This window comes from Mobula hypostoma, chromosome 6, assembly GCF_963921235.1.
Source record: "Mobula hypostoma chromosome 6, sMobHyp1.1, whole genome shotgun sequence".
Lineage (NCBI taxonomy): Eukaryota > Metazoa > Chordata > Chondrichthyes > Myliobatiformes > Myliobatidae > Mobula > Mobula hypostoma.
The window spans coordinates 165,345,578-165,372,261 of NC_086102.1; the positions used below are offsets into that span (position 1 = coordinate 165,345,578).

The following is a 26,684-nucleotide window of genomic DNA, read 5'->3' on the forward strand; positions in this document are numbered from 1 at the left end:
CTGGTCAAGATCTACATCTACAGCATGCTGCCACCCAAACTGGGCCCCCTACAGTTCGCCTCCTGACACAACGGATTGACAGATGACGCAATACCCACAGCTCTAAATACCATCCTTACACATCTGGAGAAGAGGGACACTTATGTGAGAATGCTGGTCTTGGACTACAGTTCAGTGCTCAACACCATAATTCCCTCCAGGCTTGACAAGAAGCTCAGAGGCCTCGGCCTTCACTCTGCCTTGTGCAGCTGGATCCTGGACTTCCTGTCAGATGGCCGGCAGGTGGTAAGAGTGGGCTGCCTCATCTCCACCCCTCTGACTCTCAACACAGGAGCCCCTCAGGGCTTTGTACTAAGCCCCCTCCTTTACTCTTTGTATACCCATGACTGTTGCCACCCACAGCTCCAATTTGCCAATTAAATTAGCTGATGACACTTCATTGATTGGCCTAATCTCAAATAATAATGAGGCAGCCTACAGAGAGGTAGTCATCACCCTGACACAGTGGTGTTAAGAAAACAACCTCTCCCTCAACTTCGCAAAAACAAAGGAGCTGGTTGTGAACTACAGGAGGAATGGAGACAGGCTAACCCCTATAGACATCAATGGATCTGGGGTTGACAGGGTGAACAGCTCTAAGTTCCTCGGCATAAACATCATCGAGGATCTCACGTGGTCTGTACATACTGGCTATGTGGTGAAAAAGGCAAAACAGCACCTCTTTCACCTCAGATGGTTGAAGAAGTTTGGTATGGCCCCCCAAATTCTAAGAACTTTCTACAGGGCCACAATTGAGAGTATCCTGACTGGCTATATCACTGCCTGGTATGAGAACTGTACTTCCCTCAATCTTAGGACTCTGCAGAGAGTGGTGCGGACAGCACAACACATCTGTAGATGTGAACTTCCCACTATTCAAGACATTTACAAGGACAGGTGTGTAAAAACGGCCGAAGGCTCATTGGAGACCTGAGTCACCCCAACCACAAACTGCTCCAGCTGCTACCATCTGGGAAACGGTACCACAGCATGAAATCCAAGACCAACAGCCTCCAGGACAGCTTCTTCCACTAGGCCATCAGACTGATTAATTCATGCTGCCACAACTGTATTTTGATGTTATATTGACTATCCTGTTGTACATAATATTTATTATGAATTACTATAATTGCACATTGCACATTTGGACAGAGACATTACATAAAGATTTTTACTCCTCATGTATATGAACGATGTAAGTAATAAAGTCAATTCAATTCCTGTCCTCATCACTATGTTCTCCTATATTTTGTTTTCTTGTGCCCATCTTTATATAGAATAGGAATTTCTTCTGTAGCTATTCTGATATTTTGGAGATTTTGGATATTTTGTCCAAAAGCTTCTTTAACAGTTAGAATGGTTGATACTTTAAGTAACTTTTACTGAAATGAAAGCGCTAAGCCCATAATTCACTTAATACCAAGTGCAAGCTGGCTAGAACAGGATAGCAAGAGGTTACCTCAGTAAGGAATGACATTGAGAGCCTACACTTATTTTTCTGAACAAGTATGACATTTTTGAGATAAGGTATTGTTGTTGCTAAGGAGGGATATTGTATTTACATTGGCGTGTAATATTCACTGCCACCTTGTGGAATTGTAGTAGACCTGTATACTGAAACAATTCTGATTTTAAATGTAAAATTTTCTGTGCTTGACAATGATGTTACATTTTTTTAAAACATTATAAATGTCAACCATATTACCACCTACTGATATAGGTATAGTAAGTAATTAATGCTTTCAAAATTGAATTTTCTTTTGTCAGAGAGGATATCATTTGGATTTGAGATGGAATTTTTCTCTTTCATATGCTGTCTATCACCCTTCCTGCTGTTCCAAACTATCTCAACTGACTCCATTTTTCTCTGCGGGGTCTGGCTCTATTATGTTTACTTTGGCTTTTGTTATGACCATCACCTTTTCCCAACCTTCTTACTCACTTTTGCAAATCTCTTTGCTTGTTCATCCCTCCCATTTCTGCCTTTCCACCAAGTAGTCTGTCATTGTCTTTCCCCAACCCTGTCTTTTGTCTCTTGGTCACCCAGACTGGAGTTCTTCCTGTTACAATTTGATTTGTTGTTTTCTCTCACTTTGTTTGTTGAATATATTTTGGCATAACCAAGTTCTCAAACAGCTGGCATCAATCTTGGAACAGAGGCAAATCACCACAAATGTTCTCCCACAAACATCGGCAGGAAATGTCCACATCACACGACTTGTACCAGCAGGCCAACCCCCCAAGCACCACATAACATCAAAAGATGTAATCATTCTGCAGGTTGCTCGGGATTGGAAAATGGACGTGGACTTGGAAAAAAAAGCTTGTGTTTCCCCCAGACATTGTGGCTACAACACTCTGCCCAAATATGGTCCTGTGGTCCACAACAGCCAAGCTGGCATATGTTGTGGAATTGACAGTACCATAGGAAGATGGTGTCGAAGAAGCTTATGAGAGGAAAAAGACCAAGAACTCTGAACTGGCAACTGAAGCTGCCCAGAATGGCTGGAAGACCAAGATTTTCCTTGTAGAAGTGGGATTCAGGGGATTCATTGCTACATCTACGACCAGTCTATTGAAGAAGATGGGGGTGAGGGGACACTCCCTCCAACAAGCAATCAAGTCCTTGTCAAATGTAGCAGAAGAAAGCAGCAATTGGATTTGGATTAAAAGGAAAGGCAACAACTGGGCTGCAAGATGAAGACAGGAGGGTATGGAACTGAGGGGGGTGTATCTGGGACGCCAGGTAGCACCGTTGAGCCCTCTGGAGACGTCGTGGGCTTATCAACGAAGCGTCAAAGAAGGAGAGTGCCCACCTGATGACCCCGATGACGTACCTACCCTCCTTGTCACCACTCCAAGCCCACTGCCAACATCAAGAGTGCCGACTTACCATAGGGATTGAAACATCAAGTCCTAGTAGCTCTACTATACTTCTGAGTCATAGATGACAGAATCTCACTTGTCGTAAAGCACCCATTTTCACTAATCCTATTTAATTTCCCTCTCATTCCCATCAATTATCCCCAGCTTCTACCACTCAGTCAAGTACTAAGGGCAATTTACAATAGCTGATAAACCCATCACCCACGCGTCTTTGTTCATAGAAGGAAATCCATATGGTCACAAATTCCACACAAACAGCACAGCAGCTCTGGATTAATTCTGTGTCACTGGAGCTGTGAGCAGCAGTTATACTGGTTTATACCACTGAGTCACCTCTAATCTCCGAAAGAACAATGGAAAGCTGAAACTGGTGTCTGGTTGATTCATAGAATACAGAGAGTAGGATTGGAAGGCTGATACTTTAGTTGGAAGTCTGACTCATGGTGTTCCACAAGGATCAGTGCTTGGACCTCGGTTGTTTGTAATACATATCAGTGATTTGGATGAAAATGTAAAACAGGTGTATTATCAGGTTTGAGGATAACACCAAGATTGCCCAAGTTGTAGATGTTGTAAAGGACTATTAAAGAATACAGTGGGGATGTACTATAAATCCATTACAGATATGGGCAGAGAAATGGCAGATGGAGTTTAATCTGGACGAGTGTGAGGTGTTGCACCTTGGGAGTTCAAATGAAAGGAGGAAGTACAGTATAAGTTAATGGAAGATCCCTTAATAACATTGAGGTACAGACTCCACTTAACACAAAAGCATTATTTTACTCTTAAAATTCATTTTTGTATGTGCACACTGAAATGTAGTAGATAGATTTGCCTTTAGCACTTCTGAAGGAATATGCCTTCTAAAATGTGTGGAAGACAGGGACCACATCATCAAAAGTAAATAAGTATCTTTTATTAATTTTGTTAAATAAAGACTTTAAATGATGAGTTTCTGTCCAGTTTTGCTTTGCAGTGTTTTTCCCTGAATTAGTGTGATGTGTGATAGGTCGCAATATATTCAGTTTAAATTGAGTTTCCATGATCTTTAGAGCTAGTTTAAAAACTTTGGGCAGCTAGCTTTTGGCATACAAATTATTCATCATTCTTCAGTTGCCTATCATTATTCACCAGTGAAAATTTCAATTAATTTGTGTGATATGTGGTGGCCTCCAGAGAGAGTCAAGAAATTGGACATTGTATCAGCAGAACTGTCTGAAAGAAAAACAAGTATCTTGATTGATTTTTCCTGTCCACCTAAAATCCCGGGAACAATTAGATAACTTTATTAAGTGCTATTATTTTTTTCTCACTTGTCAATGTTAACATAAGAAAAGTTGTTTACTCACGAAATGTCCTTTTACTGTGAATGTACAGCTCATTGGAACAAAATGATGGAAACTGATTGCATTTAATTTCTTGGGATCAGTCCAAAGCTGTATTGAATGGGTGTGTATTTAATCTCATAATTGTTCTTGTCTCCTGCTGGTTTAAAGAAGAATTAATGTTTTGAATAAACTCTGCACAATTTGTTTCTCTTGAAGTTAGTAAACCTTCTTACCTTTCTCTTTGGTGTTCAAGTAATTTAGTACTACTTTGCCCCACTCTTACATTTTTATCTGGAAATCTATATTATTATTGTTAGCTTTTTTTGTATTAGCCACAGTTGGATTTGTTCTTGTGTATGCTGGTTCTATTAATTAAGTTCTATGTTTAGATTTGCTTTCAGAACACCCTTAGAACATTTAAAAAACACTGTCTTCAAATAGATGACTGAACCATGCAACTCATTAGTGGCAATTTAACTATAAATTGGTGATTTTTATTTTGTTGACTCATGGAAACAGAGCTCACCAGTAAGTCAGAAACATTGTCCATCCTTAATTATCTCTTGGACCAATTGACTGCTGGACCAAATTAAGGGACAATTAAGAATCAACTTCATTAATAGGTCCAGAGTCATTTAGGATGACTTGAATATGTTCAGCAGACTTCCTTCCTGACTTTCTCCAATACTACAGTTGTTTCATGAAAATGGTACTGTGCTATCATATTATACAAATGTATTCAATAACTTTGGTGAACTGAAATGAGTCACCCTGGATCAATAGTTCAGGCTCTCTGCTGGTTGGTAACCTAACCAATAGGCTAATTGAAACCAAATGTCTTGTAATATTTTAGATAGTTCAAAAAAGCCTTCGCCTGTATAGTCTTATAGCTGAAACAGGCCCTTTAACCCAACTCATCCATGCCAATGGTGATTCTCATATATGCTAATCCCATTTGCCTACATTAGGCCTGTTTCCCTGTGTTGTTTTCCTACCACTCTCCAAATTCCTTTCGAACATTGAAATTGTATCTGCCTCAATCATCCCCTTTTGTGTAGGAAAATTTACACTACAGATCTCCCTTAAAATTTTCCCCTCTCACCTTAAATCTATGCCCGCTATGTTTGGACACCCCTTACCTTGGAAAAGGACTGTCTACTCTTTCTGTCTTCCTCATAATCTTATAAATGTTTGTTTTCCCCTCAGCTTCCCCCCCCCCCATGTTCCACCCAATCTCTCATTGTAACTAACGCCCTTCATTCCTGATGGATCTCTTCGGCACTCTTTCCAATGTGTGTATCTGTTCTGTTGTGTGGTGCACAATATCCCAGGTGCAGCCTTAGCATTTATTTGTACGGCTGCAACATGATGTCTTAATTCTTGTATTCATGTTTACAAAGGCAAGCAAGCCAATGCTTTCTTGCTGTCCTATGTAACTATGTCTCCAGGTTCATGGAACAATGAAAGTGTATCCAAGATCTTTCTGTATACCAATATTCCCTGACTTTTATCGTAAATGTCTTGTCAGTATTTAATGTCCAAGAAAACTTTACCATATATTATTCTGATTACATTCCATCTGCCACTGCTCTGCCCAATTCTCCATTTGATCTCTGCTCCTCTATATCCTTAGACAACCTTTTTACTTCAATTCCAATTTTTATATGTCAGCAAACTTGCTAATCAGACCACCTACATTCTCATCTAAGATATATATATATATCTGGTTCTATATATAGAACCAGAGAGGTCCTGGCACCTTTTCTTAAGTGAGGTACGCAACAGAATACAGGCTTCAAGTCAGAAGACCAACCTTTTCAATACCATTCTCTACCTTCTGTCACCAAGCTAATTTTGGCTCCAATTTGCCAACACACCTTCAATCCCTAATGGGCCAGCTTCAATAATGATAGCCTTTTTTAATGGCATCGTTGCATTTTTAACTTGCAAGTAACTCCTGTCTTTGATTTACTTTTTGACCCTAAAGATAAGTGCAACCTTGTACTGGTATTTCGGATTCTGAATGTAATTATCAGTTAAGCATATCTGACCATGCAAGTTCTATATAGAAAAATGGCAATTAAAAAATACAAACAACAGGAATTCTGCAGATGCTGGAAATTCAAGCAACATACATCAAAGTTGCTGGTGAACGCAGCAGGCCAAGCAGCATCTATAGGAAGAGGCGCAGTCGACGTTTCAGGCCGAGACCCTTCGTCAGGACATAAAAAATACAGATGTTTTATGAAAATATTTTTACTGCTAGATGATGACTGTTGCACAATGATGCCCAGAGTAGCTAACAATGTTTTGCATCTTTTTTGTACAGGTTGATAAAAATTAAAGAGTGGGTAGACAAACATGATCCGAGAGCACTGGTCATTCCTTTCAGTGGAGCAATGGAACTCAAGTTACAAGATATGGATGAAGAAGAAAAAACAAAATACCTGGAAGAAAACAAAACACAAAGGTTATTGAGCATTTACTTTTTAAAGCTTTGTTTTTATTTATTAATTTAATTAAATAAAAAAGGAGTTTCCAATATACATTTTGAAATGCCATTAAGTATTTTAAGTTTTCAGTGTTTGTGCTGAAATCAAATTACTTAGTCAGTTCTGAATGGACTTCAAATGGAGCAACATTTAGTTATCCCTTAAATTTGTTCATCATTTTTATCTCCTCCTGTGCACATAGCCTTTGATTCTACAAATCTGGGCAGAGTGTAGTACAGTACAGACCTTTTTAACCTACTCCAAGATCAACCTAAGGCTTCCCTCCCATATAGCCCTCCATTTTTCTTTTGTCCATGTGCCTGTCTAAGAGTTTCTCAAACGTCTCTAATATATTTGCTTCTCCTACCACCCCTGGCAGAGTATGCCACATACCTACTGCTCTCTGTGTATTAAAAAAAACTCTCTAACATATACTTTCCTCCAATGACCTTAAAATTGTGCGCTCTCGAATTAGCCATTTCTGCCCTGGGTAAGTCGCTGGCCATCCATTCTGCCTGTGCCTCTTATCATCTTGTACATCTCTGTCAAGTCACTTTGCATCCTTCTTTGCTCCAAAGAAAAAAGTCCTTGCTCATTCAACCTGTCCTCAGAGGACATGCTCCCGAATCCAGGCAGCATCCTGGTAAATCTCCTGTGCGTCCTCTCTAAAACTCCACACCTTTCCTATAATGAGGTGACCAGAACTGAACACAATAAATCAAGTGTGGTCTAATCAGAAATTTATAGGGTTGCCTTGCAGCCCTTGAACTCAATCCCCCAACTAATTGAACTCCATCTGACACCTCTCAACCCATCTCTGCATCCTATTAATTTCAGTTGTATCCTATGACAATCTCTACACAATTCACAACTCCACCAACCTTTGTGTCATCTGCAAACTTTCTAACTTACCCTTCCACTTCCTCCTCCAAGTTATTTATAAAAAATCACGAAACATACTATGTGCCTTCTTAACCACTCTAACAACTTGTGTGGCAACTTTGAGGTATCTATGGGTGTGAACCCCTCGATCTCTCTGTTGTTGCACACTATCTCCTGCCATTAACTCTATACTCTGCATTTAAGCCCAACCTTTCAAAGTGTATCACTTCACATTTTTCCATATTGAACTCCCATCTGACACCTCTCAGCCCAACTTTGCATCCTATCAATTCTGATTGTATTCGATGACAACATCGATACTATCCACAATTCCACCAACCTTTGTGTGATCTGCATACTTTGGAACACCAGGGATCACCTTCCTCCAGACAGAATACACTCCATCTACTATCACACTCTGTCTTCTGTGGTCAAGCCATAGAGTCAAGTTTCCCTGATTTTCTGAATGAGCCTACCATGGGCACCTTGTTGAACCTCTCACTAAAATCCATATACACCACATCCACTGCTCTACCTTCATCAGTTTGTCTTGTCACTTCCTCAAATAGTTCATTCAAGCTTGTGAGACATGACCTGCTTCTTACAAAGTCATGCTGACTATCCCTAATCAGACTACACCTCTCCAAATACTCCAGATGCTGTCTGTAAGAATTCTCTCCAATAGTTTGACTACCACTGATTTTATGTTCACTGGTCTATAATTCCCAGAGATAGCACTATTATCTTTCTCGAACAAAGGAACGACATTTGTGACGCTCCAGTCTTTGGGTACAACTCCTTTGGCCAGAGAGTACACAAAGTTTGTCATTAAAGGCACAGCAGTCTCCTCCCTCTGTTCCCGTAGTAACCTGGGGTGTAGCGTATCAGGCCTCAGGGAGTTACCTATACCAATGTTTTTCAACAAGTCCTAGCACATCCTCTTTCTTAATGTCGACACATTTCAGCTGGAGGCATATCTCACTGAGCTAGGGAAAGGATGGTAGGGTGAAGGAGGCATGGCTGACAAGAGGTGGAACATCCAGTCAAAGGGAAGAAAGGAGTACACTTAAGGTTTAGGAAGCAAAGATCAAGCAGGGCGCCTGAGAGTTATAACGTAGCCAGGAATGAGCTTAAGAAGCTAGAGAATATTTAGTAAATGTGTTCTTTGAGTCCACTTTCAATGGCTACTGGTAAAATCTGAGCTCTGACTATGTATAAGTAAAAACTTTTTTGCTGGTTTGCAGTACTGGAGCTGATCTTCTGATGACCAGCAAACCTCCTGAATGTGATTGTGAACATCTTGTTTCTTCACTTTATGCCCCCAGATGTAAGAAACCATCCCCAAATGATCAGTGGTGCACGATTTCTCTGACCAGCTGGTGTGACTCTCACCCAGCAGATAAGAGTCCCTCTTCCCCCAGTACTAATTTGCTGCCATCTGATAAATAACTACTGAAAAGGAAGCAGATTCTGAAGGGCTGAGTTCATTTCCCTGTTTTCTTTTCCATCTTGGTGCTGCCACCAATGAGCTTCGTCTGGGTTGGGAGACTAAGAAAGACGATCATAGTGGACTGGCTTTTTTTTTGTCAGTCATTGCATTCAGTATGCACCACACTTACTACTCTTTTGCTTTGGGTCATACTGTAATCATTTGGTTCTTCCCTCACCACACGGTATATTCAGGTTATTACATGAAATGAGGTAGTACAAACTGAGAAAAGTAGAAATCTGGAAAAAGCTCCACATTGGGTGCTAATGTATTACATTAGAGATTTGAGACGATATCAAGGGATTGTATTATTTAAACACTGGAATAAAATTGTGACATCGCACATATTTTTACCCAAATAAATTATTTTATTTGGGGCTGTTCTACTCAGCTTTTTATATATGAGGTTTACTTTTAAACATTAACTGACAGTTTATAATCTTGTTGAAGTTTTTGTGAAGTTCCTGACAGGCCATGAGTTGTACTTTCTCATGACACCTTTGTGAAACTTTGATTATCAAGGAGAAAGTTGATTATACTTAGCTTGCAACCTTCAGTTTTAAGCTTTTCATTGTATGATGTATGTTTGTACTCAGTTATTATTGGAGTGAATTTAATATTGTGAAAAGGTCTAATAATTGAGGGATAGAGTTTAATAAAATATATTTTGCCATTTGATGTTTTTGAGGTCAAATATCCAAAATATAAATATTTGCACTGAAATGTATTGAATAGAATTTTTAAAATGATTTGTTTGTAATTTAAGTGCTTTGGCCAAAATCATCAAGACCGGATTCTCATCTCTTCAGCTGGAATATTTTTTTACTGCAGGCCCGGATGAAGTAAGAGCATGGACCATAAAGGTATGTTTCATAGTCTTGTTGTCAGCCACACACAGTTCCACACTGTTGAATTCAGATTGATATCACTGACTTTTAAGCTTGTCATGGCAGTGATTATAGATGAGGTTTTGTTCGTTTTAACTTTAATTATTTGTGAGCTGTTGAACAGTGAAAGTGGGGTGCATTGATTGAGGCAGGTAGCAATTGATTCTGCCTATTACATAGTATGAATTTCTTCATCCTGCAGAATCTATCTTCCCTCCTCCTGTGGTCAGAGATAAGGCACCTCAGTATTGTGCTTGCTTAATCTGTGTGACTGGGTTTGTCCCCAGTGAAATTGATGTTGCTTTTCATTTGGTATTTGCTAAGTTTGTTTGGGCTTTGTGTGACTGCTGCTATTGCTTTACTTGACTAATGTTGATTTGTTTTAAATTAAGAAATTATATTAATATAATTTGTGATTGATATGCAGAATGTTTTATTCACTCCTACATAAGAATACTTTCTTGAATTTACTATTTTAAACTACTTTCTTATGGCTTCATGCAGTTAGCATGATGCATTTGAGGTCTTAACATGCATGGTGATTCAAAATATGGCTAGATGCAATGCCCAGTCAATTTTTATACATTGGACTGATCCTAGTTTGCACTTTATAAGTGGTACTTACAGTGGCTCCATGGGGTTACCTTTGTGTTGCAAACTTCCCAATGTGCAGATAATATTGACACCAAGTCTGTTGTGGTACTAATGAATTTTAGTGTCAGAGATGGACCAAGTCAGGTCTGTTGTCTGGAAAGAAGTGAAGAGCCTTAAGGCTTTCCTAATGGGGGAACAGGAGTGTGTAGGGACTGGACATCCACTGCAAAAATGGGGCGATCAGGGCCAGGGAACTGCAAGCGGCCAAAGAGATCAAGAGTGTGGGAAGGGACTGAACCAAAGGGGATAAGATGTAGTCAAGTATGTGGGTACAAATTTTGTGGGGCAGGAGTAGACGGAAACAATAGGTTACTCACACTGGTTTGTGGATTTTAGGTCGGGGCAGAAACAGACTGGGTAAGTGAACTATGAGGTTGGTGGCAGTGGATGGCAGATCTCCATAGCTGACGAGGTTGGTGATGGTGCGGGAGACAATGGCCTGATGCTCCTAAGTGGAATCTTTCTCAAGGGGTAAGTAAAAGGATGTGTCTGAGAGTTGCTGCATGGCCTCAGAAAGGTAGAGGTCAGTCTGCCAGACCACAACAGCACCCACATTAACAAAATGGATTTGGTAGTGAGGTTATTATTGGTGTGGAGGGAGTTGAGGGCAGTGCCTGTAAGGTTCAAATAGGAGAGAGTGGTGCTGAGGTCAAGACGGTTAATATCTAATCAGCAGTTATAGATGAAAAGATCCAGAGAGGGCGAAAGACCAGGAAATTACTCCAGCATTTGTGGATGTTACTTATTTGGATTTTCAGAAGGCCTTTGACAAGCTGCACACGAGGCTGCTTAACAAGATAAGGGCCCATTGTTTGAGAGGCAAGATACTACAAAGTACAAAAGGAATAATAATAAATACTGTAAATAAGCAATAAATATCAAGAACATGAGATGAAGAGTCCTTGAAAGTGAGTCTATAGTTTGTGGGAACAGTTCAATGATGGGGCAAGTGAAGTTATCCCACGGGTTCAAGAACCTGATGGTTGAGTGTTAATAACTGTTCCTGAACCTGATGGTGTGAGCCTTGAGGTTCCTGTACCTTCTTTCTGATGGCAGCAGTGAGAAGAGAGCATGTTGTGGGTGTTGGGGTCCCTGATGATGGATGCTGCTTCCTGCGACAGTACTTCATGTAGATGTGCTCAATGGTGGGAACGGCTTTACTTGTGATGGACTGGGCCGTATCCACTAACTTTTGTGAGATTTTCCATTCAGGGTCATTGGTGTTTCCATAGTTGTGATGCAGCCAGTCAATATATTCTCCAACACATCTGTAGAAGCTTATGAAGGTTTTAGATGTTATGCCGAATCTTTGCAAACTTATAAGGAAGTGGAGGAGCTGCCGTGCTTTCTTCGTATTTACACTTATGTGCTGGGCCCAAGGCAGATCCTCTGAAATAGCACCGAGGAATTTAAAGTTGTTGTCCATCTTCACCTTCAATCCCCCGATGAGGGCTGGCTCATGGATCTCTAGTTTCCTCTTGAAGTCAGTATGTAGCTACTTTGTCTTGCTAACATTGACTGAGAAGTTGTTGTGGCACCACTCAGCCAGATTTTCAGTCTCCATATATTCTGCTTCCTCACCACCTTTGATTTGGCCAATGACAGTGGTATTGTCAGCAAACTTGAATATGGCATTGGAGCTGTGCTTAGCCACGCAGTCATAAGTGTAAAACGAGTAGAGCCAGGAAATTACGTACACAGCCTTGTGATGCGTGTGTGGAGATGGAGATTGTGGAACAGATATTACCGATCCAAACTGACTGGAGTCTGCAAGTAAGGAAATCAAGAATCCAATTGTACATTAATGATCTTGATGAAGGAGCTGATGGCATTGTGGCCAGGTTTGCAGACAATACCAAGATAAGTAGATGAACAGATAGTGTTGCAGTGACAGGAAGAAGCAGAATGACTTGGATAGGTTAGGAGATTGATCAAAGAAGTGGCAGACAGGAAGCATAAGGAAGTGTAGGGTTATGCATTTAGTAGGAAGGATAAAAGTGTGGACTATTTTCTAAATGGGGAGAAAATTCAGAAATTCAAGGTGCAAAGGGATTTGGGAGTCCTAGATCAGGATTTCCTTAAGGTTAACTTGCAGATTGGAATCAGTAGTAAAGAGGGCATGTGCACTTTAAACATTTATTTTGGAAGGACTAGAATATGAAAGCAAGAATGTACTGCCGGGGCTTTATAAACAGTGGTTATACTGCATTTGGGACATCGTGAGCAAGTTTGGGTTTCATATCTAAGAAAAAATATGCTGGTCTTGTAGAGAGTGCAGAGGAGGTTCACAAAAATAATCCTTGGAATGTCAGACTTAACAAATGAGCATTTGATGTCTCTGGCCTTAACACCATGGAGTTCTGAAGGATTGGGTGGGGGGTGGGAGAGGTGGAGGGGGAGACTCGGATACTCATTAAAACCCACCAAATAATGAAAAGCCTGGATGGAGTGGAGAGGATGTTTCCATTAGTAGAGAAGACTAATATCTAAGAGCATACCCTCTGAATAAAGAGCCACCCTTTAAAACAGAGATGAGGAATTTCTTCAGCCAAAGGGTGGTGAATCTGAGGGCTGTGGAGGCCCTCATTCAGTGTACTTAAAGCAGTGATTCAGATTCATTTATTACATGTACATTGAAACATCTGTCATTTGTGTTAACAACCAACGTATTAACCAGAAGTGTTGCCTCACATTTCCACATCAACTTAGCAAGCCCACAATGCTTAGCAGAACAACACAAGCAGCGACAAAACAAGACAACAAAGGCAAAACAAGCCTCTTTCCCAACCATCCACTTGCCCATACAGACAGGCCTCCATACCCAGGAGAAGACACCTCCGGGCCTCCAGACCTTGGGGGCCCCGGACTCTTAGACCTGCAGGCATTGGGCCTTCAACCATCTGTCCCTAGTCCAGAGTCACAGGTGTTGAGCTTCTGACCTCCTTGTAAGCTGATCCAGGAGCTTTGACCTTTGTAACACACACAAAATGCTGGAGGAACTCAGCAGGCCAGGATCATCTATGGGGAAAAAAAGTACAGTCGATGTTTCGGGCCAAAACGCCGACTGTACTTTTTCTCATAGATGCTGCCTGGCCTGCTGAGTTTCTCCAGCATTTTGTGTCTGTTACTCAGATTTCCAACATCTGCAGGTTTTCTCTTGTTTCAGCTTTGACCCTTGGTCTTCTGTCTCTGTACTTGGCAATCTCTAGACTTCAACATTCAGCTTTGGCCTCTGAACTTGGCCTACCTCTTATTACTGATTGCAGCATTTAACGATCATGGGTTTGACCTTCAGTCCTTGACTTCCAGACTTGCATGGACTTCCGACCCCAGTGTCTTTGGGGTGGGGCAGGGGGGTTGTCGCAGGCACTCGTAACTCCTGCCCAAACAGACTTGTCACCTGGGGATCACTTGTCTTCTCAGCTCCTGCAGACTTAACGTTCAACCAAGGAGTGTTCTTACCTGGACTCCAAACACTGGCTCCTGCCCCTGACTCTTCATTTGCCACCCATAACCTCTCATTTTTCCTTATCCCTATCCCTGAACCTTAACCTGACCTCTTAGTTCCTGTGCTGACCATCATTATGAAGCTCAGAAACAACTGTCTGAGCGAAGACATCAACAGATTTTGCAGCTTGGCACTATCTTGACTAAAACATTGGCTCCTGCCCCTGATTTTTCAGTTATTGCCCTTGATTCCTTTCGCTAAACCCTAATCTGACCACTAACTCTTAACTGTTTCTCCAAAACTATCACAGTGTACCTAAAGTACAACCAAGTGTGAGCCACAGCATTGATGGACATTGCAGCTCAGTGCCATCTTGTCTGGATTGATAGGTTCTTGACTTGTGTGGTGGTTAAAGGTTATGGGAAGAAGCCGGGTGAATGGGGATGAAAAAGGCAGCCATGATTAAAAGGTGGAGCATATTTGATGCACTGAATGGCTTAAGTCTGCTCCTATATCTTATAGACTTTAACTTATTTTGAATAATTTAAAGGGAATTGGGCACATGAGAAATCTTCAGATTTCTTTGCTGTTCTATGCCTCATAAATAAACTGTTGCCCATTATTTAAACAATCATAACTTTATATTACTGCAACCAAGACCTGAAGAGAACCAGTAATTTGTGTAAGATGCATATTTGCAAAATTTTGTGTTAACCTGTATATAAAAAGAACAGAAGTGACAATTATTATTCTTTTACATAACAGTTAAAATTTGATTTTCGATCAACAGAACTAACAACATAAATATTAACATGGCATGTAGTTTTTTTATTAAAATGGATCAGTTTTATTTTATATATTTTATCTGGAGGTACAGCGCGGAACAGGCCCTTCTGGCCCAATGAGCTGCACAGATCAGCAACCCACCAGTTTAACACTAGTCTAATCACGGGACAATTTACAATGACCCAATTAACCTACTAACTAGTACCTGTCTGGACTGTGGGAGGAAACTGGAGCACCTGGAGGAAACCCACGCAGTCACGGGAATAACATGGAAACTTCTTAACAACAGCGCAGAACGCCCAGCATTGCACTAATCACTTTGCCGCCCATTAAATTAACCCATGGAACAACAGATGCTGCATAATCTGCTGAGTATTGTTGGTTGGTGCAGTTAAATTACTATGTGTGGCTGAAGCAGACAGTAAAAGCAGTGCTGATGAAGGGTAATATTTCAGACAGGAAACCAAACTCCTTGGGTTTATTCTGTTTGTTTAGCTACACTAATATCAAAGTGGAATCCAAAGTTTATAAAGTATAAAAAAAACCCATATTATCTGACATTAATATCACTAAACTTTATTGGAATTATATTAATCATAGATTATATATTACTATCATTACAAAAAAACTGAAAGGTGAATTTAAATTGCATTTTGAATGTCATATTTTTTGATTTAATGATATAAGCACAATATTTGTTCTGTGTGACAAGCGGAATTTATTTCTTTAAAGTCGATATCCTGGCCCATTGCTATGAAGTATCGCTATGAACCTAAATATCCATCACTAACTGTAAAGTCGCACGTGTATTCCATGATCTATCTCCCTTTGTTCCTCCAAGCTTATCAGTATCCTGCCACAGTAAATTCACTAGTTGATCCTCCCAAAAACGTTATCTTACACTTCTTAGAATTATTTTCCAAACCAAAATTCGACCAAGCCACTTAAAACATTAATTTAGCAAATAGTAACATTGTAAGGAGGGAAGATTCACAGTGGGGATCATAAGAGAAAATTCCACTGCTTAGTTCTTCCGTAGAGTAAATAAATTCAGGGCAAGAGCAAACCAGGATTAAGAACTGCAGACATTCTTCATACAGATGTGGTTTGTGGTGACAAGGTCGGCAGTTGTTCCCCACCCTGATCATTGCTTTACTTTTTTAGAGAGCAGTTAAATTGGTAATGCATATTTGGCCAGGAGTAAGGCTAAAACAGAAATAAAAAGTAGATTAATGAGATCAGTGTGTTTCATATAATCTGCAGTATATGGACTTCAATAATGTTTTTGACAAGATGGGCAAACTGGCAAATTGGATGCAAAATTAGCTCAGTGGCAGAAGCAAAAGGAAATATTTGATAGGTGTTTTATGATTAGCAATTTTTTGTGGTGGATTCAGTCCCTTGTTTTTTGTGAAGTCTGTTAATGATCCATTCCCAAATAGGGTGGAATGAGGTTTGCAGATGGTACAAGAATTGACATGTGATTGATTGGAGGAGGGAAGCTTCAGAATGCAGGAAGACAGAAGGGATTCTGCAGATGCTGGAAATCAAGATCAACACACAAAATGCTGGAGAAACTTAGCAAGACAGGCAACATCTATGGAAATTAATATTCAGCAGTTGATATCTGAGACCGTGACCCTTTGCAGGAAGATGTAGTTAGGTAGAAAAATAACAAATGGAAATTAGTTCTGAGAAGTGTGAGGTAATGTATTTGAGAGGATCAACTTATGAATTTACAGTGGGAGGAAGAAAGGGGGATCTTGGCATGCACACTCTCAGATACTAAAGGCAACAGAATAGGTCAAATAAAGTTGTTAAAAAAAAATGCATGGAAGGCTTTTTAATAGCTAAGGGAATGTAAGAGCAGGGAAGCTACTTTAGAACTGTAGACCACACGAGTTAGACCACAGCTTGAGTTTTGGTTGCCATGTTATAGGAATCGTGTGATTCCACTCAAAACATTGCAAGGAAGGTTCAGGGATATTGTCAGAACTGGAAACTTGTAGCAGTGTAAAAAGAATAGATAAACTAGGGCTGTTTACTTTGGAACATAGACTGAAGGAAGACAATCATCATGCATTAAATTATTGTGGAGAGACGGCAGAAGTGGTTTGGAGAGGGTAAATGGGAAGGATGTATTTTCCTTTCACAGGAGACAAAAGTAATTGGTTGAATTAGAGGGAAGTGAGGAAAATTTTCTTCACCCAGTATGTAGTAGAAATGGAATTTCTCATCACTTAAAAAAAAAACTTGGGTGTGTACTTAGAGCTGTAATCAGCAGAGCCACAGACCAAGTACTAAAGCGTGAGGTTAGGCAAGTCCTTTTGCCAGCATATCCATGATGGGCAGAATATCCTCCTTTTAGGATATCAGTGAACTACCTTTTTGATTATTTGAATTATCGTTACTCCTGCTATGATGTGATTTCAGATCATCAGGCCAGGTCCATAAATTGTTGCAACAGTAACCTATCACTGAACAACATACTCTATTTTGATCACAGGAAGTACAGAGATATGGGTCTGAAAATTAGGATGCAAATTTTTAAATTTAATTGCTTACCAGAAGAAAATGTATGTCAACAAGCACAGATATGATGGGTGAACAGGACTTGGTGCAGGTTAGAGCTTAGTCATCAGAATTTTGGATAATTCAGGTTGGCAGAGAAGAATGAGGAAGGTCAGACTCCTTGACTTTTTTTTTACCAGCAGATGATCTGAAGAAGGAACAGCACATAATTAAAATACCAAACTGTAAATTTTGTTATGTATGAAAACAATATAGAATTATCAGTACAAAATTTTGTATATTAAAAAAGGTGTGTAAGGGCAGAGTAATTTATTTTGCATTTATAATTATTGATGTAATTGTACTTGATTATATTAATAATTTTGAATTTGATATTTAGTCAAGCAAACATCATGAAAAGCTATAAAAATGTTTTGAAAACCAGACAATTTAACATATGGTTTATATACGTTTGAAATTGTCATTGAGTCAACATTCTTTTCATGATGCTTTTGATAACTGTATAAAATAGCATTTTGACAATTGCGTAATATTGTATTCCCATTGTCTACCTGAAATCTGGTTTTTGATATATTTTCAGTATTCTATCACTGAAGTGGTATTTTATTTGGATATGAATAGAAGATGGTCATCAACAGAACATTGAATATTATTAGCATTTTATCTTTATGCGCTGGATATTCCCTTGCATCACGGTTTTCAGAGTATGAAGATAAACACCATGAATCATTGAATATATATAATTTACATGGTAACCTGTCAATGCACACTCCAGATTACATATATGATATATGTACACTAAATCGAATGTAGTTTATTTTCCAATGTTTTGTCAGTGTTATATTACTCTGGCTCTAAATTATATTCACGTGTTGGCGTGTGGCCAAGTGGTTGAGGCGTTCGTCTAGTGATCTGAAGGTCGCTAGTTTGAGCCTTGGCTGAGGTAACGTGTTGTGTCCTTAAAGCAAGGCACTTAACCGCACATTGCTCTGCGACGACACCGGTGCCAAGCTGTATGGGTCCCTTCCCTTGGACAACATCGGTGGCGTGGAGAGGGGAGACTTGCAGCATGGGCAACTGCCAGTCTTCCATACAACCTTGCCCAGGCCTGCGCCCTGGAAACCTTCTAAGGCGCAAATCCATGGTCTCACGAGACTAACGGATGCCTATATAAAAAAATTATATTCATAAATTGTAAGGTAAACATTTTAAGTAATTAAGCAATATTTACATTTGTTTTTCACTTGATTGCAGTTATTATATTATAAATAAATAGGTTCATATTTTCTCCTTTTGTATCAGTAATTTCTAGAAAACCCAAATCAAGAGTTTTCAGAGGCAAAATATTTCATTTCTGTTTAAAGCGTTTGAATATGTAGTAAGCTAAGCCTATCTAATGTTTTTGAAAATGCAGTGTGCCCTTTTTGGGTCAATAAATTCAATTACAGTTTCAGATCATGTAACCAAAATGTTGCCTCAGACACTTTAAATGAAAAGAAATGTTGTTTGGCTCACGGTGACAAGATTACTTCATCTAAAATCAATATTACCTTCAAAATCTGTATCAAAAATTGCTGTTTTGCATTGATAACCGAGGACACTTTATCCCTGGTTTGCTTAATGGGTATCCAATATCAGGATAAGGCTGATTGCTTCATATCACTTGACATGTCACATATACAAAGTTTCTCTGAAAGCTGATTTTGTATCAAAGAGACATGCATCTCTCCTGTAATCCATCTTCCTAAAAACAATTAATTTTCTTTTGGTCGTCTACTGACAGAAAGGGACGAAGGCACCTCAGGCTGCTGGCAAGATCCACACAGATTTCGAGAAGGGCTTCATTATGGCCGAAGTAATGAAATTTGAAGATTTTAAAGCAGAAGGCAGTGAAACTGCTGTCAAGGTGAGAGTACCTTTGCAGCTTTTTAGACACTTCTTTGAATTAAGAGAAGTCTCTAGCGATAAGCTACTGTGGCAGTCACATTCAGTTTTAGAATGCCTGTTAATACAAATGTACTGTGGATTTACACGGGGGAAAGAATTACCCAGGTTTTGTTGTAAAAGACATGACAGAGTTCAAGAATGAATGGCAGCTTAAGAGAACAGATATTGTATTTCAGAATGAGTGCAAAAACGCATAACTGGTTTTTGAAATCAATGCAAAAACTGTAATCATTAAGCAACTTGTACTTTAAAACTGTGCTTGATATGTTTGTGGAGTTTATGTTGCATTCAAGTGAATTGATTGGCAGTTATGAAAGAAGATATTTTCAGAAACAAGTCAGCACAATTTATCTAGTTCATTGCCTCTGCTTAGCATTTTTTAATTGCAAAATTTGAAACTTTTATTTAACATCACTAAATAATTGTTTTAACCTTATTTGCCAGGTTCTCACCTGTGAAATTTTACCATTGCCTTGTCAGTTATTTTTAACAAGAGAAACAATTTTAAGTTGATTTCAATAGAATCATATAATTTATCTGGCAGAGCAACTCATCATACCTTAGAGTTGTACAAACCAAAAAAACTATAGTCTTAAAATATAGTTGTCTCAAATGAATAACTAGTGGCTCAGTAAATGGCTTTGTTTAATTTGGTGAAAAAGATGGTGAGTATCTTTATACTACACTAAGTGCAGGACTTCGTAGTCTCAGTTCTGAAAAATAAAGATCTACTCTGGCTCCTTTAAAAAATGACTAAAAAATGTAATTAGTCTGTTTCTAAACACTAGATGGCAGTTTCCAGACAAAGCACATTGAGTATTTTTCATTTTTTAATTCACATGTCCATGCCTATTACTTATATTAATAGTTATTGTGCAAAGTTACAGAAATGGCTATCTATATACTACTAAAACTCTCATGCTCTGTCTGTTTGTGACCTTCAATTAGCGCAAACGGTCCATTACAGCGACACTTTTTTTGGTTACATCGAATTAAAATGCGCTAACTTACAGAATGCAGGCAAAGTTCAGGGTTAGCTATATGTATGTAATTGCTCATTCGCCAAAAATCGGCAGGCTGGCTTTCACCCGAGACCCGATCGGCCATCATGGAAATCGGGACGTGACAGCCCAATGCATGCGCACGGCCAGCCTCAGCAGCAACACCTACCAAAGCAAAAGGGCAGGGCAGCTCTATTTTGAGGGGTCACATTCTGCTAATCACATCAGCATGTGCAGGATTGGGACAGATCTAACTGCCACCCATCAATAAGAGATAATTAAATCTTATTGTAATTATGTACCTCGAAACACCCATAAAACCCTTTGCTGCAGTCAGAGGACAGTGGTGACTATATCACGTCCATTTAGGAGAGCGCCAAATAAATCAACAAGAATAATCTGCATCCTTTGGTGTTAGTGCTTCGTATCTTCTATCCAGCATTAGGGTAAAAAAAAATGGTCAGCCTAATTATGCCGTGTGAAAAGGGAAGGGGACATTATGCTCAAGAGTTGATGCCAAACATCGTCGGAAAGTGGCAAGGAGAGGGAGAGAACAAGAATCGGATGAGGCCAGGTCTGCACGACTCCAGGATCAAAGAGTCAGGACAAAAAAAGATGAGAGAAGAAGAGACAGAGGAGGAGAGGCATGCATGTCTCCAGGATCAGCGACTAACAACAAACAGCAGAGGAGCTGAAGAGACGGGGGATGAAAGGGCTGCACGTCTCCAGAATGACAAAAACAGGCACAGAAGGAGTAGAGAGGAAGAGACAAAGGAGCTGAGAAATTCACGTCTCCAGGATCAGAGACAAAGAACAAACAGCAGAAGAGATGAAGAGACGGGGGATGAAAGGACTGCACGACTCCAGAATGACAACTATAGGCACAAGGGTGGCAGATAAACCAGAAATGATGCCATCAAAAATGTCCTTCATTAAATGAGGAGGAGCTATATTTGCTTTGCTACGTGTTGTTCTTCTTTAATAAACTGAGTTTTTTTACTTCAGTTTCCAAAGCAAAGTGATACCAATAGTATTCAGGAAAATTTAATGTTCATTCTGGTCACATCAGACTGCACTACCCTTCTCTCAAATGGTGCCCCAACATGTCACCCCGTTGTCTAGTTGCTATTAACTTTTAACAATTTTTACTTGCACCATTTACTGCTAACTATTAATAGCATTGGGGTATTCATATAAAATTTTAAGTTGAATTTGCACACCTGATCATGTTTAAAAATAAAAATTAGACACACCCTTGCAAAATATGTATTGAGGACTGTTGCATGAACTATATACAAATTAAGTATATAAATCTGATGCTTAATGTGAAATTTCTCTCAAAGTATAGAAATAATTATCTGACATTGATCGGAACAATTTCTTTTCTGGCAGTCTAAAAATTTGAAACTTTTTTTTAATAATTGTATTTTAAAAACTTTAGTTTCTTGGTGTCCAGCATCAAAATTCAAATTTCACTAATTTTGTATTTTCATTGTCTACTTTTGAATGCATGCATATACACTCATGCACTCACATTTTCTGTCCCACCCCTTCCCTCCTCCCCCCTCTCTCTCTCTCTCTCACACACACACACACACACACACACACACACACACACACACTCAATTTTCAGCCTTCAAGATTCCTGTTACTTCAGCAGCCTGCTTTGATTGTACATATATATCAATTTAAGCAATAGATTGCATGTTAGTCTGAGTTGGAAAGGTATGCACTAATTTGTACCACAATAATTGTTTTCCTTTATTTGGTAGCTTGTTGCAGAGTTGGAAACTTTATGTAAATACATAAGAAAAGCTTTTACTACTCAAAGTTTAAAATTCCTTCCTTGTTTCGTATTCTAAGGTTATTACTTTGTTAGTGCTGCCATTAAAAGCTACAGATAAGAAATCTACAATTCTGTGGTTCTTCTTTCCATGGGCAAGGCACCACTACTATAATTACTGTTATTGAAGTATTATGAATGCACTGCTAAACTCTTGATTTGCTTAATTCAAAACAGGAAAACATAATAACTGGAGCAGGAGTCCACCACATGACATTTGTACCCCACTACCTCATTTTGATTAGATTGTCATTAATCCTGTATCTCATCTTTGTATTATTCCAAATGTTTTTAATTTCAGTCTTGAGTTAAGTAGTGATTTGGCATCCAAGAATTAGAGAATTCTCTGCATTTGTAAGTGTATGCATAAATTTCTCCTAGACTCATTTCTAAATAATTAATTGCTTATCCTGAGACATTGCTCCTAGTTTCAAACTTACCAATTGGAGGAAAAGGCCACTTGGTTTATCATCTGTGATTTGATCCTTCTATATCCCAAACTGGCTAAGGAATACATTATGGATTCAGAGATGGAAGGAAAATAGTTCCTCTACCTTTAAGGTGCATCTTGAAGTAAGAGAGAAGGGAAAGAGGAAAGTGGAGTTCAGGCTTATAGAGAGGTTGAGGATTGATGGGGAAAGGTGAAGTAAATGGTCATGGAGATGCCATGAAAAGAGAAAGGGAATTTTTAGAATCATTGTTCCCAAACAATTTGCCAATAAATAGCAACTTTGTCAGTTTTATTTATTGTCCACAAGTCTTCAGAATTTAAAAGCCTAGCCTTTTGACTCAGATGTGAGGGTAGACTACCATATTGGCTCATAACACTTTTTGGGAAGCATGTTTAACATGGAAATATCCCAGAAGTACTTCACACCTGACAAAATTGTTTTTCAATCCAAGTAACAAGATAATATGAGTAAACAAAAGGCTGCATATATTTTAGGAAGACCTTGCTTTTATTTTAATTTAAAAAGTACGGTGGAAACTTACGGTGGGAGGAGGGAACTAATGAGTTTTGTCCTGGATTAGTTAATGATAGTTGTCAATAGGAAAGCTCACAGAAGTACGGTATGCCGAGGGTGTGGGAAAGAAAAAGTGGCTGTAGAGGAGGATTAAGTAATAGGAACTATGGATATGAATGGAAATAATCATGTGAATTTAATTATAGAGACCTTGAGTTTATATATTTCTGTGAATGGTTTGTCAGAAGGCAAACTATAAACCAAAATTTCTTCAACTTGTTCGGTGAACGAAAAATTGCAGATGTTTAATCCTTTCTTCATAAAATATCCAAATAAACTCCATCACTACAGACCATTCAGTCTACAGTAGTGATGGGGATAATATTGGAAATAATAATTAGAGACTGAATAACCAGTCAGTGGGAAAAAGTATAATGGTTAGAAAAGTTTAGTCATAGAGATATAGAACACTACAGCACAGAAACAGGCCCTTTGGCCCATCTAGTCTATGCTGAACCATTAATCTGCTTAGTGCCATCGACTTGCACCCGGATCATAGTCCTCCATACCCCTGCCATCCATGTACAGTACACACCCAAATTTCTCTTAAATTTTGAAACTATTCACCTCTTCCCGCTGGCAGCTCATTCCACACTCTCACCACCCTCTGAGTGCAGATGTTGCCCCTCAAATTCCCTTTAAGCAATTCCCCCTCATTCTGCTATGCTCCAGGGAATAAACCCCTAACCTATTCAAACTAAAAGCTCATGTGTACAAAGTCGCCAAGAGTAGTGGGAAAGTGGAAGATTGGGAAAACTTTAAAAAGCAACTAAGAACCACTATGCAAGCTATAAAGAAAGGGAAGGTGGATTATGATAATAAACTAACACAAAATATAAAAATGGATAGTGAAAGTTTTTATAATTTTATAAAGCAGAAAAGGGTGGCTAAAGTGAATGTAGTCCCTTGGAGGACGAGAAGGGGGAATTGATATTGGGTAATGAGGAAATGGCTGAGGCTTTAAATTATTATTTTGTGTTGGTCTTCCTGGAGGAGGACACATCTAACATGCCAAATAGGAATGATATGGATGCGATGGGAGATGAGGACCTTGATACAATAGCTATCACTGGAGGTAGTGCTGAGCAAACTTGTGGGCCTAAAGAAAGATAAGTTCCCTAGTCCTGATGGAATGTATCCCAGGGCACTGAAAGAAATGGCAAAGGTTATAGTAGAGACTTTGGTGAGAAATTACCAAAATTCTCTGGACTCTGGGTGGGTCCCAGCAGATTGGAAGAAGGTGAATGTCACACCACTATAAAAAGAATGTAGGCAAAAGGCAGGTAACTATAGGCCAGTTAGTTTAAGATCTGTAGTTGGGAAAATGCTTGAAGCTATCATTAAAGAAGAAATAGTGAGGCATCTGGAAAGAAATGGATCCATCAGGCAGATGCAACAGGGATTCAGCAAAGGCAGGTCCTGTTTGACAAACTTACTGGAGTTCTTTGAGGATATAACGAGCGCAGTGGATAGAGGGGAACAGATGGACATTATTTACTTGGATTTTCAGAAGGCATTCGTTAAAGGTGCCAAATAAAAGACTTATCCATAAGATAAGGACACATAGAGTTGGGGTGAGGTATTAGCATGGATAGAGGATTGGTTAACCAAGAGAAAGCAGAGAGTTGGGATACATGGGTGTTTCTGTGGTTGGCAATTAGTGGTGAGCGGTGTGCCACAGAAGTTGGTGTTGGGCCTGCAGCTGATCACTATATACATTAATGATCTGGAAGAGGAGACCGAGTATAGTCTTTCTAAGTTTGCTGATGACACTAAATTAACTGGAAAAGCAAATTGTGCAAAGGATAGGAAGAATCTGCAGAGAGATATAGATAGGTTAAGTGAGTGGGCAAGGGTCTGGCAGATGGAGTACAATGTTATAGAAACAATTATGAGGTTGAATAATTTTTTCGCATTGTAGGGGAATTAAGGGTTATTGGGAAAAGGCAGGTAGGTGGATATGAGTCCATGGTCAGATCAGCCATGAACTTATTGAATGCTGGAGCACACTTGAAGGGCCAGATGGCCTACTTCTGCTTCTATTTCGTATTTCTTATGTAATCTTTCCTTATTATTCAGGACCTCAAGTTCCAGCAACATCCTTGTAAATTTTCTCCGAATTCTTTCTGACTATCTTTCATGTAGGTTGGTGGCCAAAACTGCACACAGTACTCCGAATTAGGCCTTAACAATGTCGTATACAACTTTAACAGAACATCCCAACCCCAGTACTCAATACACTGATTTATGAAGGCCAATGTGCCAGAAGCTTTCTTTATGATTCTATCTACCTGTGAAGCCACTTTCAAGGAATTATGGACATACTTCCAGATCCTTCTGTTCTACTGCAGTCCCTCGACCTACCGTGGTTAGCCTTCCCAAAATGCCATATTTCACACTTATCTGCATTAAATGTCATCTGCCATTTTGCAGCCCATTTCACCAGCTAGTCCAGATCCTGCTGCAAGCTTTAATGGTCTTCTTCACTGTCCACTATAACCCTAAGGAGCTGCTCCGGCCTATGTTCAGGCCACACTTAGATCCCCTCCAGCAAATTTCTGAATGGTCTCTGAACACTACCTCATTATTCTACTTTTGCACAAAACAACAAATTTCACGACATATATCAATGATAATAAGCCTGAATCTCATTCTGATTCTTGTGAATGTGAGAACTTTGGGCATAGGAAGGAATGACACCATAAATAGAGGGATTTGAAAATGAGAGAAGAAATATTGCAATGAACAGGTTGCTTCAATTGAGCCTCCTGTGTATGCAACCAAACATGGTGGTGATGGATAAGTGAGATTTAATGAAAGTTAAGCATGGAAAATATAACTTTGAATTACTTAAGTCTAAAAGGTGTAACAAATGTATGGATGAGATTTTTAGCAGCCGTTGAGGAGTTGAGGCAGAGCAAAGTTAGTCTATGTTATGGAGCTGATAGAGGCAGTCTAAGTCAGCGGTTCCCAATCACCGGGCCGCAAAGCATGTGCTACCGGGCCGTGAGGAAACAATATGAGTCAGCTGCACCTTTCCTTATTCCCTGTCATGCACTGTTGAATTTGAACATAGGGTTGCCAACTGTCCCGTATTTGCCGGGACATCCCGTATATTGAGCTAAATTGGTTTGTCCCATACGGGACCGCCCTTGTCCCGTATTTCCCCTGCTAAGGTAGAGCATTCCTATGAAACCTTTCGTGCCAAAATGGCATGAAGCGAAGAAGCAATTACCATTAATTTATATGGGAAAAAATTTTGAGCATTCCCAGACCCAAAAAATAACCTAACAAGTCATACCAAATAACACATAAAACTAAAAATAAGTAACACTAACATATAGTAAAAGCAGGAATATGATAAATACACAGCCTATATAAAGTAGAAACAATGTATGTACAGTATAGTCAGGAAGATGAAGGCAAAACCGATTTGTGGGGAAAA

The 26,684-nt window shown here is 39.4% G+C and overlaps 1 protein-coding gene across 1 annotated transcript in view; it reads left to right on the top strand.

Moving 5' to 3' along the window:
* ola1 (Obg-like ATPase 1) overlaps positions 1-26,684 on the top strand; it is a 173,465-nt gene that overhangs the window by 130,599 nt on the left and 16,182 nt on the right. Inside the window, exons 8-10 of the mRNA XM_063050101.1 lie at positions 6,583-6,723; positions 9,883-9,979; positions 19,207-19,329. Coding sequence (XP_062906171.1) covers positions 6,583-6,723; positions 9,883-9,979; positions 19,207-19,329 — 361 coding nt within the window. The remainder of the gene's footprint in view (positions 1-6,582; positions 6,724-9,882; positions 9,980-19,206; positions 19,330-26,684) is intronic.